Source organism: Anolis carolinensis, chromosome 2 (genome assembly GCF_035594765.1).
Source record: "Anolis carolinensis isolate JA03-04 chromosome 2, rAnoCar3.1.pri, whole genome shotgun sequence".
NCBI lineage: Eukaryota > Metazoa > Chordata > Lepidosauria > Squamata > Dactyloidae > Anolis > Anolis carolinensis.
Genome location: NC_085842.1, coordinates 108,476,074 through 108,495,045, shown reverse-complemented (window position 1 = coordinate 108,495,045; position 18,972 = coordinate 108,476,074). Strand labels below are relative to the sequence as shown.

Below are 18,972 nucleotides of genomic sequence, written 5' to 3'. Positions count from 1 at the left end.
TAGCAGTGCTGAGAAGCAGAGAAAAACATCAGGTTGTTAGTCAGCCTCTTAGTACTACAAGATCCTTTTGCATACTGATATTTCAGTCTGTGTCTTTGAATTCTACCCCCATAGTTATAACAGTAGGTAATGTTAGGCTTTGGTAGAGGCAGACGAGCACAATGCAATGTAGAGTAGTGAAGATATTCTCCTTGAACTGCAACTTAGCTGTCGACTGCTGTATATGTCATTTTGTTCTTTCTCTGAAGCAGCAAAATCTCTTAGGCTGCCTCAGTAAGGTCTTTAAGGAGCGACAGAGTGAAACTGGGTAGCTGTCAATGCCAGGTGATAACAGGATGGGATGAAACACTCTTTAGTTTAAATAGCAAATAGGTACCAAACAGAGTTCTCTCCTTTGCTGACACTACTAATGATCCACCAAATGCAAGAGTATGTCTGTGTGTGTGCTTCTGTGAGCACGTATAAGTATGTTGTTGTTAGGATCATTTTATGCGTTATGTTAAAGAAGTATCTATGCTTGCATTCTTTAGCCAATTCAAATCCAAACATCACTGTGGCACTGTAATTAATGGAACATATTTTGATAATGTACATTACAGGTGTTGGGATCCTGATCCAAATTAAGAATCCGAATAGGGCGTATGATGATGACATCCACCTCTATTTTTCCTTTCCACCTAAATCTGAGGAAGTTATTTTAGTTCTATACCAGTGTCTGGTGTCAGTAATGAGCTTGATGAGGGTGAATAAAATGAAGCTTAATCCATGCAAAATAGAGCTGCTCGATGTCATTTTCAACATGGATCAGAGAATAGGGATTCAGCTTATGCTAGATGGGGTTACACTATTGCTGAAGATTCAAGTTTGCATTTTGAATGTATTCATGGATTCAGTCACCAAACTGGATGGATGCCCAGGATTTTCTATTGGCCTGAAGGGAGCTTTAGTAGCATTTGCAAGGAATAAACTTGAATATCAAATGTGCCTGTTCCTAGAGGGCAAGCCTGTTCATGCTGACAGAGACATTTTTCTATTCAATTCAACACATTCTGCAGGGAGATGACTTCAATGTTGGAAACTTCAGCTGGTCCAAAATGTATTGGCTCAGTGCCTGTAAAAGGAGCATATGACTCCCTTGTTACAATACCTTCCAGGGCTTGTGATTTATTTTCAGACAAATTCAAATTTTGGTCATGTATAAAATCCTCTACAGTGTGAGCCCAAGAACTGTATTTTCCCATATGAACTCGCCCAAGTTTTGCGATTTACAAGACAAGTCCTTATTTGCTCAGGATTCTGCCTGTCACGTTGCCTATCTCTCAAGGAACATACTTTTTAACCATTTCTAAAATAATTTTGAACGTTCTTGCCAGTCCTATTTAGAAGTCATAGAATCATAGAATCATAGAGTTGGAAGAGACCTCATACCAAGAAAGCATTTCATACTAGTGTTTCATTACTATACATGAAGAAATCAATGTTTCACAACAGTGCTGTTGTGGTTTTCTGTAATCATAAAGGACTTTCCTTTTGCAACATATGGCAATATATTTAAATAAAAATATGTTCTTAAAATGATTTTACACTTGAAAAAATGAATGGTGTTTTAATATGATGACTTGATTGATTGTGGTCTAACTTTTAAAATATTTTTCTTTACTTAAATTTAGCTGTCTTGTAAGTTCATTGGGTCCCAAGTTGGGAAAAATGTGGACTATAAAATAAGCAAAATAATAAATAAATTGGCACTCTAATACATAGATTGTAAAAATAAACCTTTAATTTATGTTGCCTAACTATTAAGCAGTTGTTGTTTTGGCTAAAAATATCTTTTAAAAGTGAAGGAATTAAGAAAACAGCATTCCATTTCAATAATGCACCTGGATTAAGTCATGTGAAGTTTCTCCTACTAAGGTAAAAATCTGAATTTGTTCAAGTCACTAGTTGTTTGAAAAGCTATATGAAATTTTACCAGAGATTGGCAAGGTTAGGCTTTATCTTTCAAACCATCAGTTTATGTTTCTCTCTCTTGATATCTTGCAGATATTCCATATATTCAAGATGACTCCATGGATTAAGCAATTGCTGTTCACTTGCCTACTCTGCATTGGGCAAACACAAGCAGAATTTTTCACTTCTATAGGTATGGAAATGCACAGGCCTCATGGTTAGAACTTGCAGCACTTTATCAGCTACCTCATGTTTACAAAATTCACATGGTGCATTTTATCCAGTCTGTTTTTATAATCCTTTTAGTGTTTAATCATGTTTTATTAAGTTTGCTACTTTATTTTTATGTGTTAATGTTAAATTTTATAATTTGTGTATGTCTTTTCTACATTTGATGTGTTTTATATTGCTGTTGTTTTTATCTGGGCTTGACCTCATGTAAGCCGCCCCAAGTCCCTTTGGGGAGATGGAGGAAGGGTATAAAAATAAAGTACTACTATTATTAGAACGATGTAACATGGCCAGAATAATTTTAAGTGAGTTCAGCATGGTAAGTTTTTTAAAAAGGTAAGGATCCCTCTCTCAAAATCCTGTGACCGTATTAAAGAGGGATCCTTAAAGATGGGAGCTATCTGGTATTTCACTCAGTTTCCTCTAAATCTTCAAAAATTATTGCTGTTTTGAACTGCTCCTCATTTTTAGCCCTTCATAATCTCACAGTATTGTGAATCTCTTCAAAATGTTTGATTTCACCACTGTGGGTGCTTCCTCAAGCAGCGGCAACAGCAATTCCATGCTGTCATTGTTGCTCTGAGCTGGTGGCCTGCCTTCTAAGGGTGATGTGCCCCTCGATACTTAAACCATGGCTATTTATAGCAAGCCCACAGTCTGCACCTGGAATCTTCCTCTAAATATTACCAAGTGGCAGAGGATTTCTAGACTTATACAATGTTTAGGGTATATCTCACAGAAAGAAGTAACAAGTCAAGTTTTCCAAAGCAAAATGGAATGAATGGCATTCCCCCCTCCCAAAACTGGAAGTGAGCAGCTGGTCACAAAAACTTTTAGTTTCTGGAACCAAGCATTTCGAATAAGGGATACTCTATTTGTGCTGATTCTTCAGTTCAAATGTTACATTGTAAAAACTTACTATTTTAATTTTGTCAGTGGCAATAAATAAATATTGAGATCTACACAGATGTCTATGAATCTGTGGAGGGTAAAGTGGTGTAATATGGTGTACTATAATATAAAGGTTTTTAAGAACATAATCTAAGTATTTGACTTCACACTACCATGTGCCTTATATGTATTTATGGTTCTCTTAATGCAAAATGGAAAAAAATGGTATCCTCTTAAAAAGTGTCCTGACAGGGTACTCACTCTTATACAGATATCAATTATAACAAATACAAACTGCTATAAGTCACACAAAGAAAAAATAGCAACACCTATTTTGTCAATAATAGATGATTTCAAGTCCGTGCACATTCACAGAGGGAATGTGCCCCCTCCCCATTCCCACAAGGTTCCCCACCGCTCCTTTCATGGTGTCATAACTTCTGCTTAGAACTATAGAGTTGGAAGAGACCACATAGGCCATCCAGTCCAACTCCCTGCCATGCAGGAAAAGCACAATCAAAGCACTCCCAACAGATGGCCATCCAGCCTCTGTTTAAAAGCCTCCAAAGAAGGAGTATCCATCACACTCCAAGGCAGTGAGTTCCACTGTTGAATAGCTCTTATGGTTGTATATAAATTTTTCATACATATTAATGAGCCAGCTTTTTGTGTCTTTCCCAAAACCGGCAGTATCTGTTAATATCACAGGGTAAGGTGGATAGCCTGTTGTCTTTAAATATGTAATAATATTTGACTTTCTTCCATTGAAGGCCAGATGACAGACCTAATCTATGCAGAAAAGGACTTGGTACAGTCGTTAAAAGCTTATATTCAGGAAGAAGAATCTAAACTGATTAAAATTAAAAGGTAAATTAAGACATATTTATTTATTCATTTACTTATTCCATTTTAATGTGATTACATTGCTGCTTTATCCTGTCACTATGGTTGCATCCTATATTTATTTTGATTAAAGCAAATTTATATGTGCTTACTGCACATTAGATATGTAGTTTGTTCCTCTGAAATCAATGGATTTTAGTGTTTTTTTTAACAGATTTGTATAGGACTACTTTGGTAATTGGTGGTTGTTTCAATACAGGTTATCACACCACTAATGTTTAAAGAAAATTTTATTACCTATACCCTTCAAATTTATATCTTAATGGAGTGTTTAAATTCCTTTCCCTGTCCATCTGCATCACATACTCTAAGATAACAACAGATGAAATCCTCTGTAACTTGTCTCATTCCCCTATTGCTCAGCCACAGCAAAAGTGAGTTGGTAAAGCTGCACTTCAATATTTTCTAGTCTATTTTTTCTGTTTTTAGATTGGTGGGATTGTAGATTTTAAATTAAAAATTTCAAAAGGAAAGAAAAACAAGATAGCATTTCTATTATTATTTTAATTTCTTGCCCATATATGAACTTCCTTCATTGCTCCTCTTTCCCTTTCTCTTGATTATAAGATCATCCTCCACATATTGAATACATTACCTAAAGTGTTTATCCTGTAGTTCAAAGCGGCTAGAAGCATAGGAGAGAGAGCTGTTCTGGGTCCAAGCAAAACTCCAGAATGTTTGGCTGAAGTAATGGATCTTTCCTGACCTGGATGCTCCAGATGTCTTGGGGAGTGTTGGCTATGGGATTAGGGGAGTTGTAGTCCTGCACATATGGAAGCACAAATTTGAAGAAGGTGGCCTAAACTCTGTAGAATGTGAAAATTGATCACTTTTCACCATGGTGTACTATCTCTTCTCTCCCCTTCTTGTGATATAGCCCATGTTTACTTTTGAACCAGTGGCCTATAATTGCTATTGGAAATTTTCTCCCTGAATCACAGATTGCCTCTTCATTAAAGATGGATTTCCTCTGGACATGGAAGGCTTAAGTGGTGAATTTTAACCACTTCTCCTACCTCTATACCAGTTTTTTCAGCTCCTTGAGGCATGTTTTCTCTTTGTATGTTACCTTAAATTTAAACCCCAAATGTCAACTGCAGTTGGCATTTCCCCCTATTTTTGCTGTCTTTATCCCTGTCCTTGTCTCAGGAAATGTCTCTTTCAGCTTACTGCAACAAGATCTATCATTTTCTTACTTTTGAGGGTCTTTAGTCGAAACCCCCCCCCCCCCCCAATAAAACAAGATGAACAGTTTTACATGCCCTCTCCATATTGGTATTTTATTATTTCTCTTGTATGGTCCAGAAAATGCCCAAAGGATGCCACTCTGAGTAGACTGTTATAATAATAATAATAATAATAATAATAATAATAATAATAATAATTTTATTTCTATTCCATCCTATTTCCTCAATGGGGACTCAGGGTGGTTCACAACATACAGTGGCAAACATTCAATGCCATAAAGTGCGATCAAAAAAGTAAATATAAAAAACCATAAATCAAATAATAACAGACACCAACATCAGACAATAGTGAAATATTATAGCAAATTAGGCATCACACAACTAAAAATTCACATTTTTATGAATAAACATTTAAAAACAAGACTTTAAAATTGAGACTAATAAAAATTATACATTGAAATTTAAAAGCTAGAGTAACAAGCCATTTCCATATTCCATTCCATTTTTTGTGCCAGATGTTTTATATGTCCTCCTCTATGTATGCTTGTGAGCATCAAAAGGTTTTTAACTCTTTTTTGAAAGAGGGTAAGGAGAGAGGCATTTTGATCTTCTTAGGCAGGGAGTTCCAAAGGTGGGGAGTGACCACAGAGAAGGCACTTTCTCTTGTTCCCACCAGCCGTGCTTGGGACGGCTGTGGGACTGGGAGCAGGGCTTCATCTGCCGATCGCAGCGCCTGGGCAGGCTTGTATGCGGAGATGTGATCAGCCAAATAGCCTGAGCCTGAACTGTTTAGGGCTTTAAAGATAATGATCAGCATTTTGAATTTCACCTGGAAACAGACTGGTAGCCAGTGGAGCTGCTGTAATATGGGAGTGGTTGTCTCCCTGGACGGAGCCCCAGTTAGTAGTCTGGCTGCTGGTCTCTGGACCAGCTGAAGCTTCAGAACTGTCTTCAAAGGCAGTCCCACATCACTGCGGTAATCCAGACGGGATGTAACTAAGGCGTAGACTACTATGGCCAGATCTGGCATTTCAAGGTACGGGCACAGCTGGCGCACAAGCTTTAATTGTGCAAAGGCACTTCTGGTCACTGTCGATACCTAGATCTCCAGGGTCAGTGATGAATCCAGGATCACCCCCAAGCTGTGTACCTGTGTCTTCAGGGGGGGTGTTACCTCATCCAGCACATGTTGAATCCCTATACCCTGTTATCACATCCTGTTTTTAAAAAAGACTTTTTGGGGGCTAGTGGGATCCTCCTTTTATTTTAGATGATGGTGATTATGATCTTTTACTAGAGTCCTGAGGCCCACCTGGTACAGTCAATGCAAGATACTGGCTCAAGCAATTGGACCTATGTTCCTGGGTACCTGGCCAGGAGTTTGTGATCAGTACCATAATGCCACTTTGAATAGAAAAAATGGCTCCTTGTATTTCTCCAAGTGTTCTTTCTCAGATATGTAATTTAGTCAGGAGTAGCATTTTCAGCTGTTGCTGTTTTTACACATCTAGGAGTTAGAGATGCTCACCAATCAACCAGTGTTCTAGTAGCTCTTTCCTCACCTTTATTTGTGCCTTAACTGCAGTGGATGCTGCAGTGTTCAACTTCATCTGCTGCTGATTCAGAGCAGTGGCTGAAAATTATACTGATGTTAATGACGAATAATTTACAATTTGAAATTAGTGGTTAAAATGATCTGTGGCATTGTGGTTTTTTTTAACAAATTAAAATATTAAAATATAACATAAAATGCTTCTTGGCTGGGTGTTGGACTAGATGGCCCATGAGGTCTCTTCCAACTCTATGATTCTATATGCTAATAGTTGTGAATTAAGCCCAGCCCAAGGGGGAAAGAGAGGCACAGGATAGGGAAGATAATTAGGGCTTGCATATTGGTATATCATCATTCATTTAGATTAGGTAGACAAAAAATAACAACTGAAAAACATCATTTTCTGCAACTGAAGCATACATCCCCCCCCCACAGTTGGGCTGAGAAGATGGAATCCCTAACTACCAAATCCACTTCAGATCCAGAAGGCTATCTTTCACATCCTGTCAATGCCTATAAACTGGTGAAGCGCCTCAACACAGAATGGTTGGAGCTGGAGAATCTGGTTCTTGAGGATGCAACCAAGGGTAAGAGCTTTAAGACAACCATTTTAAAGCAGTATGCCTTTTTGCCTGCTTCTCTTGCCAACAGACCTTCTCGCTTTGTCAGCATTAGTAAAAAAAAGAATGTCCTCACAGCTGTACGTAGTATATTGGCTATGATAGATTACCGCTGTGCAGCTGAAAATCATCCTTCCTAATTGTTTATTTCCTATGTATTTCCACTCTTCCTTTAGACGAGATTTAGGGAATTTTTGGACAAATTTTTGATAGAAGCAATCTTATTATAGTAACAATGTTTTATGTCAAAGGACAAAGTTGTCCCCAAGTGTTTCTTCATAAAAATAGTTCCAATTCTAGCCCATGTTACACTTCTGTTGACTGGCTAGAAAATGCTATTTCTGCTGAGTTGTTCTCAGAACTCATTCTTGGCAACATGACACTCCATCCAAAAGGAGTTGCTTTTTTAAAAAATAAGCCTGTCACCCTTCTCAGAAGGATTAATATGTCCATGAACTAAATAAGTATTTAATATTTAAGGAATATCATGCCCCGTGTCAGTAAGCAAACAAATGCAAGGATTACTTCAATTCAGTCTTGGGTGTCAAAGTATGCTCATGTGGGATTTCAGTAGGAGCGATTCTCTCCTGCTCTTTACTCCCTCCAAATCAGAGGCACTTCAAACTATGCAATTAATATCCCACTTTAACTACAATCCTGTGGAATTCTGGGATTTGAAATTTGAAGTGTGATCAAAGGCATAGAACTCTCTGATTGGGAATTCTAAGAACATTCCCTAAACTACCAACCCCTGGATCCCATTGGATGTTGCCAGGACAGTTAAAGTGGTATCAGTGTGCTGTAAGTTTGTGCTTTGAAGTCTCCAGTAAGTATCATATTAGAGTCCTGGAGTAGGACCTGGGATCTCCAGGTTCTAGTAAACCGAGAAATGCCGGAGTGATCCAGGAGAGTTAGTTACTTTGCCTCCCAGCCTGACTTCCCTCGCAGGATTGTTGTGAGGATACAGTGGGGAAGAGAAGATCCAGGTAGGCTATTTTGAGCTCATTGGAGAAAATATGGAATATAAATAGGAATTAGATAGATATATACAACATAAATGGAGATGCAATAATTTTTTACAAATCTATTTTTACATGTTTTTAATTTTGTGGCACAGTTTGATATGTGTTGGTTAAATTCTACTGTTAAGGTGTGAGCTTATAATCAATATTTGAAGATATATGTTTTCTGGTTTTACTTCTTTGAACGATCTGGGCATAATACTGTGTTTTTTCCAGAGCAGTTTTTTTGATAAGACAGACTTCTAAAAAATGGTTAAGTGTCAAGGAGGAAGTGTAGTTTCTTAGAACTCAACCACATATGGTTTTGGGAGAGGTTGTGTGTGTGCTCTTGCTAAAAATGTAGCAGTTTTGAAGTGTGCTTTTTCAGCCAGGACTTGAAGCATATGTTGCAACAGTTTGCCATGAAAAAATGAACTTGTTGAAGCTTTCAGAGCACAAGAGAAAATCACTTTGTTCACTGACAAAAAAAGGCTTTGCTGGAAACACAAGAAAAACATTTAATGTTTTGTGTTTCCATTGCTTTTAAGATATTGGCCGTACGTGAAGGGAGTACTTGAAATGCAGCCAGGCATATCCCAGGGTCTGTTATGAAACAGCTTGCACTGATCTTTGCCTTCCAAGGCTGACAGACCATGGAGGAATTAGGGCTGTAGGTTGTTTGCTTGGTCGCAGCAATGGTTTGGTTGAAACTTAACATTTCTTTCCATTCATTTTTTTCCTTGCTTACCTCTGGACCCATTATAAAGCCTATTCAGTCTGACCTCTTACTACCCATTTTGGTTTAATGCCCTAAAGTGACCTGAGTAACTTACTGTGCCCTTGCTTTTGAGTTTCTTGCTATCAAACCAGCAGTATGTGTTGTGCTACAACTCCTATAGCTCCCTGTTGTTGGGACCCTTCTAACCTTCTTAAAGAAGGTATTCAGTGGTCCAGATTTTTTCATCAACTGTTTCCATTCTGTTCTGTGTTGAATTTACTTGGTACATGCTGTCTACTGACTTCTGGAGATTATTGCTTCTGAAAGCCCTATATGTGAGGGCTTTACATGGCTTTTTAGAGTGTCATGAGAGTTATTGGTACTGTACTTTAAAATGCATATGTGAATAAACAATAAATCATATCTGTAATATGTAATGGCTGGCATTCCTTCCAATTGAATTTTATAAACTGAAATGATGATATTGAAATTCAGCACTTGTTTTTAATTTGAGCTATTACATCATAGCCAAATAAGTCACACTTTTTCACACACATCCCTCCTCCTTCTCTTCCTCTTCCTCCTCCTTTTTTATTCCTATTCTCGAAGTCACTGGCCAGGACAAATAATTATTCCTTTAGATCCAAACTGACAATTTTTCTTTTTTAATTTTTTTGGTGGGCAAACCACAGGTTTACATCAAACTGGAAACCATAGTTTGAAATGTATTTCCTGTTCTGCTTAGAAGGTGAAATATAGTTTCCCATTTGAGGTGTAAAGGCAAACTCTGATTCTCCATGCCAGGCAGGAGGGGAGAAAAGGTAATTCACAAGCCTAAGGCTACTTCTAAACTGGAGTTGTTATGTATTGAGACGAATTTCTACCTATGAATTCCACCATGAAATAGCTAGAGGAGATTTTTATTTGCTTGCATGAAGCAAACATGCAAAAAGGCATCAAGAGGGGAAGTTCTGTATCAGGCGGATACAGAACTTCCCCTCTTGATGCCTTTTTGCATGTTTGCTTCATGGATTTTAAACAATATCTTCTGCCAAATGAGAAGAACAATGTATTTTGTATAATTTTAGAAAGCAAGATGAGGCCATTGTTTATATTTTAAATTCCAGCTATTTGAATACCACAAGGGATAAGCTGTAGCTTAAATCAGATGGTCCCAATTGTAGATCAGTCTGGTATTGATTACATGCATTTGAGGAGCATGGTGCTAACTGTTTCCGTCTTTGTTCAAATAAAGGTTTTATTGCAAATCTCACAGTCCAGCGTCAGTTCTTCCCAAATGAAGAAGATGAGACGGGAGCTGCCAAAGCATTAATGCGCTTGCAAGATACCTACAAACTGGATCCTGAAACAATTTCAAAAGGAGAATTTCCAGGTGATGGTTGGAAGCTACTTGACAGCTTCAATAAACATGTCAATCCTTTGAGTTTCCTGTCTACAGCCAAATAACAACTGAGTGAGCCATAAAACCTTAAAATTGTTTCCTGTTTTGTAGCTCCCCTCCTCTGGTGGTCCCATGCTAATTTTTCTTTATTTCCAGATCTGCAGTTAGACAGATTATCTTTATCAGATCTCTGGGTGTCCTACCCCAGAGGTTTCCAAAGCCATACAGACTCCACTACACGTTTCCATGCATAGATAGGAGCAGGTGGGCATGGTTCTCTGGCTTCTGAGACAGTTGCTTACTTACTGGTAGTAGTGGTACATAAATGGTGATCCCAGTAAGCACACATGGAGAAAAAGAACACGGTGAAATATTCAATATGTTTAGCTGAGTGGGGAAGAGTATGTGTGAATGTGTGTTTATTCATATAGGTGTGTCAGGTGGCAGGTATATGCGTGTATGTAAGGTGTAGCTTAGTTAATGAAGTAAGTGTGTTCCTCGGTATTTCTTATTTAATAAAAATATTGGAACCAAGGGCAAGAATAACCTAGAAAGGTAGGTATATGTTCCTATACTTTTTTTTGCTCAGATACCTTAAGACAGTGGTTTTCAAAGTGTGCTCTGCAGTCCTTTGAGGCTCTGCAAAACATACATTTCCTCCTCCTCCTCCTCCCTCTTCCCCTCCAAGCTTTCCTGCTCCTCCCCTTTCATCCACCTGCCTCACCCCCAAAGGCCCTTTCTCCTCACCTTCATCGCCACCCAGATTCTTTCTTCCTCACCTTGCTTGCTTCCAAAAATCTATTTCCCTCCCACCGCTCAGGAGGTGCTAGGATTGTGCTTTACCTGCGTGGCAGAAGGGGGTTGGATTAAATGGCTCCCGGGATTGCTCCTGTTGTTCTTGTTGTCATTATTATTATTACAAAGGCTGGGTGGCCATCTGTTGGGGGTGCTTTAAATGTACATTTCCTGCATGGCAGAAAGGGGATGGACTGGATGGCCCCTGGGGTCTTCCACTGAAATACTGTTAACTTTATGTTGGTCAAAAAGTTTGCCCATGCCCATATAATATAGTATAAAATAACATAAACATTTCTTGGGGCCCCATAAAAAAACTTTTGCTTCAAAAAGGGCTTCACAGCTGAAAAAGTTTGAGAACTCCTGCCTTAAGGAAACCAGATGACACCAGATCTTGGAAGCTAAGCAAAGTCAGCCCCAGTAGGATTTTGAGAGGTGACCACCAACAGATATCAAGTGCTATAGTCTACGTTTCAGAGGAAGCAACTGGTAAAACCACCTCTGAGAATTTCTTGCCTAAGAAAATGCTATGGAATTCATGGGTCATCATAAATCAACAGGCATCAACACACAGCGTAATCATAAAGGTGCAGAGACAAGTTTACAGCTGTTTAAAGCTGGAAATGTATAAGTTTCATATTTTGAATTTTCTGTGATTTAGTTACATTTCAAACGAAGATGCAAAATCAGATGGTTGGAATGTATTCTTCTCACTAATGCAAACTATTGTTAGAGTTTTTCTGTTTCAAAATGGTATGCTGATTCAGTAATGCTGTACTGAAAGACATTTTTAAGGTCAGCAAATAGGCAGAACAAGAACTTGGCACGCTGAGCATTAACACTCCAGTAAATGCTGGAAAAAGATTCAGCACGAAAACTTACATAATCTTCATATTGGATTTATTTATTTATTTATTTACAGCATTTATATTCTGTCCTTCTCACCCCGAAGGGGACTCAGGGCAGATCACATTACACATATAGGCAAACATTAAATGCCTTTTAACATAGAACAAAGACAAGACAAACATAGGCTCCTGAGCGGGCCTCGAACTCATGACCTCCTGGTCAGAGTGATTCATTGCAGCAGGTTGCAGCTGGCTTGCTCTCCCGCCTGCGCCACAAACATATCTATAGAGGGGAAACCCATCCACAAGAAACATCCAGATGATAACCATCAGTGCAATAAAATATGATGTAAAAAGTGCAAGTGTCTTGGTCGTAAACCATCCTAACTTGAGGCTCATTCTGGTTTTTGGCATGGATTTTTTTTAAATCTGTGGATGCTTTTAAATGCTTAAAAGCAAGGGCATTTAAATGTAATTTTAATATTGTGGAAATAGGACTATGACCTTTTAAATCTCCAAACAAAAATATAGAGAAGGAATATTTTTTCTCAGCCTTCCCTTCCAAGAAGCTCAGAAATGTATTATGTTATTGTTATATTCTTTCGTCTTCCTCTGAGGCTGGATCTACACTGCCATACAATCCAGTATCTGATCCCAGATTATCTGCTTTGAACTAGATTATATGAATCTACACTGCCATATAATTCAGGTCAAAACTGATAATCTGGGATGGCAGTGTAGATGGGGCCTGAGAGAACTTGCCTGCGGACATCCAGTAAGTTTCCATGGGTGAGTTGGGATTCGGACACTGGTCTCCCCGTGTCTCAGTCCAACACTTAACCAACTCTAGCTCTCACAAGGTTCCAATAATACATAATATTCAGAATTGCATACATAATAGAGCATAGTATTGATTGGTGAAGAACTAAAACATTCAGTTGCTGCTGATTCTGTTCATAATTTCAATATGATTATTACATGAATAGTTAGAAGCAATGTACAGTGCATTTTAGGTGAGTGGCTGATACATTCCCCCTTTGGATGCTGAAGGGCAGATGAGGGGGGGGGGGATTTGCCCAAAGCCCTCATTGAGCTTTGCTCCTCACCTACTTACTTGCTGAACTTCCAATGGACTGTAAAAATATAAATATTTCATCTAGCCTTTCATTTTTCAAATTAGATTTTTAAATTAGCTTGTAGTCTAATTTTGAAACAAATTTAAGATGTATTTTATTGTATATCACTTGAGGCCACTTGTGGACAGCACAGCAATTTATAAAATTAGTGAATGAACAAAAGCCCATGATTTTCTCTCAGGGTCGATTCTATTTTGTGTACTTCAGCATACACAGCACACACTTTGGGGAGAAAAATAAAGAAAAGGAACAATATAATAAGAGAGTAATTCCAGATGGTTTTAGCATTGAGGAAACACTTTTAAATGCATCCTTACCTTCAATGCAGGAACAAAATACAGATCGCTCCTGACAGTGGACGACTGTTTTGGCATGGGGAAGACAGCGTATAACGATGGAGATTACTACCACACTGTCCTGTGGATGGAGCAGGCGCTGAAGCAACATGACAGGGGCGAAGAGGCAACCATTACGAAAGCTACCATCCTGGATTACCTCAGCTATGCCATTTTCCAACTTGGTGACATACACCGAGCGATGGAGCTTACCAGGCGGTTGATCTCCCTTGGTAAGAAGGACATTGTGTATGCATAGTTTTCTAATGCTATGGAACATTTGCTGCAACTCAAGCACAGTTCCATTTTATGACACCTAATGTTCTGCATTTTTGTTACAGTAAATCAGGGATGGGACTAACACAGCTTGTAGGCCTCATATAGTTCTTTGCAGAATGCAATGCAATTTCTTGAACTTCCTTGAATTTCTCAAAAGCCCTGAAAGGCTGTCATTTTTTTTTAAAAAAACTCCAATGTTAAAAAAAAACGCTACAACTATATAAGATTACAGAATGCTGTTTTGAAAGTTCCCTATCTCAGAACAACTACACATATAGAATGGTCTACAAAGTGACTGAATGCTTTGTCACTTGTCCGGTCACCCAAAATAACATGTGTGACAATGTTCTCTGTGTTGGAACTCAACTACATCTGTAGTCCTCACCAAGGTCTTAGATAGACAGATGGGTTAGTTGGCAGGGAATCACACTGGGGGACCTTGAGATTTACTAGAGAGGTGTTCTCTCAGTCATAATTTCAATATGCCCCTAACCTCAGCAGATGTAGAGGGGTGGCCTTCATTCTGAGGCAGTTTAGGATTGCATGATCTATTGCTTTGCTAGGTTTGGAATGTTCTGTTGAGGAGTTGACATGAAAATGAATTAATGGTTCCTTACATTTTCCAGTGTGTTATTCTCTAAAGCAAAGCGATTTTATATGTGACAAGTACATGATGAAATTTCTTATTACTTTGAATCAGTGCTTTGAGCTCTTGCTTATCTTTGTTTCATTCAGAATCAAGACTGTTATTTGAATTAATTCTGAAGAATTTGGGTTCTGGTTTTGTTTTATTTCTAAAAAGTCATCCTGGAATTTTTAAAAAAGGAGACAATTCTGGTCTGGTGCATGCACTGTACTCAGAGTGTTGGGATTATATGACTTCCGCTGATTTCTTTCTCCATATTTTTTCCACAATCAAGACCCCAGTCATGAGAGGGCAGGGAGCAACATGCAGTATTTTGAGAAACTGCTGGAGAACGAACAAAATGAAAAGGCCCTTGATGATGCACCAAATGCAACAGAGCCATCGACGTATAATGGGATTTATGAAAGGCCCCGGGACTACTTGCCAGAACGTGAGATCTATGAGGCCCTTTGCAGAGGTGAAGGTGTGAAAATGGTGAGAAAGAAGCCCAAAGGCTACAGTTTCTAACCCTGTTTCCTCTGAGAATGCATTCCTCAAATAAGTTGGCACAGACTTAACCTTTTCCTTGCAAATAGGTGTGCAGATAATTTTGCTGGGCACCTTGTTTTGTATATTTGATATTGTTTTAGACATGAGTGGGGAAGTATAGAAGCTTAGGGGGCTACACTAGCCCCCAGGAGACCGTGGACAGCCACACCTCCCTGTCATTCCGGTTTCCACAAAAAAGGGAAACAAATACAGTAGAGTCTCACTTATCCAAGCTAAACTGGCCGGCAGAATGTTGGATAAGCGAATATGTTGGATAATAAGGAGGGATTAAGGAAAAGCCTATTAAACATCAAATTAGGTTATGATTTTACAAATTAAGCACCAAAACATCATGTTATGCAACAAATTTGACAGAAAAAATAGTTCAATATGCAGTAATGTTATGTTTAAATTACTGTATTTACAAATTTATCAGCAAAATATCATGATATATTGAAAACATTGACTACAAAATGGCTTGGCTAATCCAGAGGCTTGGATAAGCGAGGCTTGGATAAGTGAAACTCTACTGTACCACCAAATACCATTTAGAACAGGGCTTCTTAAGTATTTTCTGGATGCTTTCATTTATTTCTCTCCAATATTGTTGTGCCTTTGGACAAGACCACCATGTGTGGAAAAAGGTGCCTATTTGTTCGCCACAGAAAATACTTAAACTGAAAATTCAGAGAAAACCAGAATATTTCTTACTAGGGATGTTAGATATAGAAAGAGACAAAAACAAGGAGATACTATTTAACTTCCTGGCTACTGCAGCTAGAATAGTGTATGCCAGGAACTGGAGACAAACAGAAACACCGAAAAAAGAAGACTGGTTACACAAAGTGCTAGAAATTATGAACATGGACCGACTTACATACTGGTTAATGCCCAACCATGGCTTACCCAAAAAAGAAACTAACTGGGACCTTGTAAAAGATTATCTGAAACAGATGAAGGTAGACCTCATTTGTTGAAAATACACAATCTCAAGGAATAGAAGAAGACAGTGGGGAAGCAGAACTGGAACAAGAATACATGGACTGAAATAAACTATAGGACTGTCAAAGCAAGAAGGAAGTCAACAATTTTTGTTCATTTTTTTTGTTTTGTTTAGTTTTTTAGTTTTTTAGTTTTTTTTCTAATTATTTCTCTATTTTTTAAAACTTTTTTTTCTTTAATGTATGTGTGTTTATGTATGTATGTATATATATGCGTATAGAGATGTGTAGGTGCGTGCATATGTATATATATGTATATATATATATCTCTTCCCTTAGAAGTCACTGTTGTCAGATAGTACTTTTTTTCTAATCTATGCTTGTATCTATGTATACATTCTCCCCCTTCCTTTTTTTTTCTTTCTCTCTCTCTTTTTCCTTTCCTTTCCTTCCCTTCCCCCCTTCTCCTAGCTTCTCTTTTTCCTTATATTCCTACTCTCTACACAACCAAAATGTTCTCACTCTTTCGATGTAATCTTACTTTACTGTATTAAATTAAAAAACCCAATAAATATATTGGAAAAAAAAAAGAACAGGGCTTCTTAAACCTTTTCACTTGTGACCTCTTTCTGCCAGAGGAATGTTTATGTGACCCGGACTATATTGGTAAATAAAATAGGTATAAAAACATCACACTTACCGATAACAAATCAGCATTTGCTAAACAGGCTGACTTTCCTTTCTATTAAGTACAGTTGAAGCATTTTCTGTGGGACTTAATTGGGACTTAATGCTGGGAGTTAATTAAAAGCAAGATAAGAGTACAAAAGTATATGTACACTAAAATTGCTCTTAAAATGGTTGGGGAAATGAAGAGGTCTTTGTTTGCTATTGAAAACACTTTATCTTAGGTGCTAAATGAGTCCATAGGGTGAGGGCCTTCTATAGATAGGCAAGCCACTAGCTTAACAGGTGAGATACTTTTACAAATCATCCCTGAGTTTTTTTCATTTACATGTTAGAAGTTTTCTGTAATTTTTTTTCTGAATTTGAATTAACCAACAAAAACATTCTGATTAATCTGAATCTGTTCATAGACACCTCGAAGGCAGAAGAGGCTGTTTTGTAGGTACCACACTGGAAACCAAAATCCTCACCTACTTATTGCACCTTTTAAAGAAGAAGATGAGTGGGATAGTCCACACATTGTTAGATACTACAACGTCTTGTCTGATGAAGAAATAGAGAAGATTAAGGAGCTGGCCAAACCAAAAGTAAGTGGACCACTTCTGCCAGTTAATGTTATCATAATATCAGCACTGGTGATGATGACTGGTTAACTCAGGGATGGGGAAAAAGGTGCCAATTGGTGACCTGCAGATCACATAACCCTTCACCATTAGCTATTCTTGCTAGGGCTGTTGGGAATTCAGCAACACCTGGAGGTCAATACACTTGCCACCACTATTTTCATGAGAAGTTACAGCAGGCCTGTGTATTATTGAATCCAATCTCAAATCACAATACAGGATGCCAATGCTGGTCCATTGAGCATTTCTCCTCAAACCTTCAGCAAAATCATTTTCACATGAAGTACTGATATCAGCAGAATCTTGCCTTTTGGATTGTAATTTAAATTCCCCGGTGTATAGGATTCAAAGAGTTTTAGTCCTAAAAATGTATTTTCTAAACTTGGGACATCAAGTCTGTTTCTCCTTCCTTCTCTTTTATTCTCTTCTTTTCTCTCTTGCACGCTCATTGTAGTTCTTGGATCCAACCACTTGCTCTGGTTTTCATCAACTCTATGGAAGTGAAGAATCATATCTTGGGTGGCATATATGTTACCCTGCTCATGTTTAAAATTCTCTTCCTTTGGTTGCAAAACCGCACAAGGTGAATGTCTGCCAGCTCTTGACTAAATAATATGTGCTTAAGTGTTTTATTCATTATAGTTTGGACAGCCTGGCAAGCAACTAGATTTAAAAACATTTATATTGGGGTTTTTATGACACACTTCTCTTCTTTACTGGCCCCCTTTCTCCTTCTCACACAGTTCTATAATAGTCTTAGTGCTCAATTAATTTGTCTTCTGAGCTCTCTGTATTACAGCTCGAAGGCTTTTCTAATTAGAAATAGAAATTGTTGGCCTGCTGATGGTTCCCATGCCAGTGGGCATTCAGTCAGCTCCTGGTTTCAGTCTGAAGTCTGGAGGAGCTGTTTTGGGCTTTGGAGATAAGGTTCAGAATTCTAGATAAGCCCTTTAAAATTGGGAGTAAAATCTGGAGCAACTTCACAACTCGACTGAAAAAGGAGTACTCTTTCTGCTTTTACAAAGGAAAAGAAGAGTGTGTACTAGTTCTAATATCGCTGAGCACTGAGTCATAATTTAGTTATGCCTCAATGAGGCCGTTGAGTGAATCCTAGGCTCTCTTTCAAAGAGACCTGCTCTCTTGTAGTGAACGATACTCTGCTCCTCATTCTTTGCTAAACATGAGGTGTCTCATCTCACGACACTGAGGCAGAATGGCAGTGAAAGTATGTTCATTGCAGAAGAACCTGGCTCAGTAGTTCTTAGCCTGTGGTCCTCCAGATCCTTTGTGCTTCAAAACAAAGTTCAGAGCCAATTAAGCTAGAGTTCCTAGGAGGCCAAGTACAAAACATCTGGAGGACCAAAGGTTTAGAACCACTGACTTAGGTGATTATTATTGTTTATGTGACATAAATATGAAGACAGGAGTGACGCCAACCCTCCCACATGATTACTGAATAAATGATGATGGGCATGGGTGGGCAACTGTGTCAAGTCCAGGGTGATTTTTATACCCTGAGATTCTTTGTGTGCTGCATAAATTACTGAAAATAAAACAAAACTTCTCAAAGCAGCTGGGAATCTACTTCTGGGTTCCCAAAATTGGCATTTTATGTTGTGTTAAAAAGATGCTTGTATCTAATCTGTAGCCCCAGATTCTAAGTTGTCAAAGACCTTAAAACATATTTCAGCATCACATG

General features: G+C 38.2%; 1 protein-coding gene across 7 annotated transcripts in view; it reads left to right on the top strand.

The window, feature by feature from the left end:
* The window catches only part of p4ha2 (prolyl 4-hydroxylase subunit alpha 2), a 54,124-nt gene that overhangs the window by 20,409 nt on the left and 14,743 nt on the right, over positions 1 to 18,972 (top strand). For all 7 annotated transcript variants that reach the window (XR_010003850.1, XR_001729964.2, XM_008104733.3 and 4 more), the window contains 7 exons: positions 2,044 to 2,143; positions 3,843 to 3,939; positions 7,150 to 7,301; positions 10,309 to 10,446; positions 13,563 to 13,802; positions 14,769 to 14,968; positions 17,061 to 17,237. Coding sequence is in view for 5 of the 7 variants with exons in the window: in XM_008104733.3 (XP_008102940.2) it covers positions 2,062 to 2,143; positions 3,843 to 3,939; positions 7,150 to 7,301; positions 10,309 to 10,446; positions 13,563 to 13,802; positions 14,769 to 14,968; positions 17,061 to 17,237 (1,086 nt within the window). In the remaining 2 variants the exon portion in view is untranslated. The remainder of the gene's footprint in view (positions 1 to 2,043; positions 2,144 to 3,842; positions 3,940 to 7,149; positions 7,302 to 10,308; positions 10,447 to 13,562; positions 13,803 to 14,768; positions 14,969 to 17,060; positions 17,238 to 18,972) is intronic.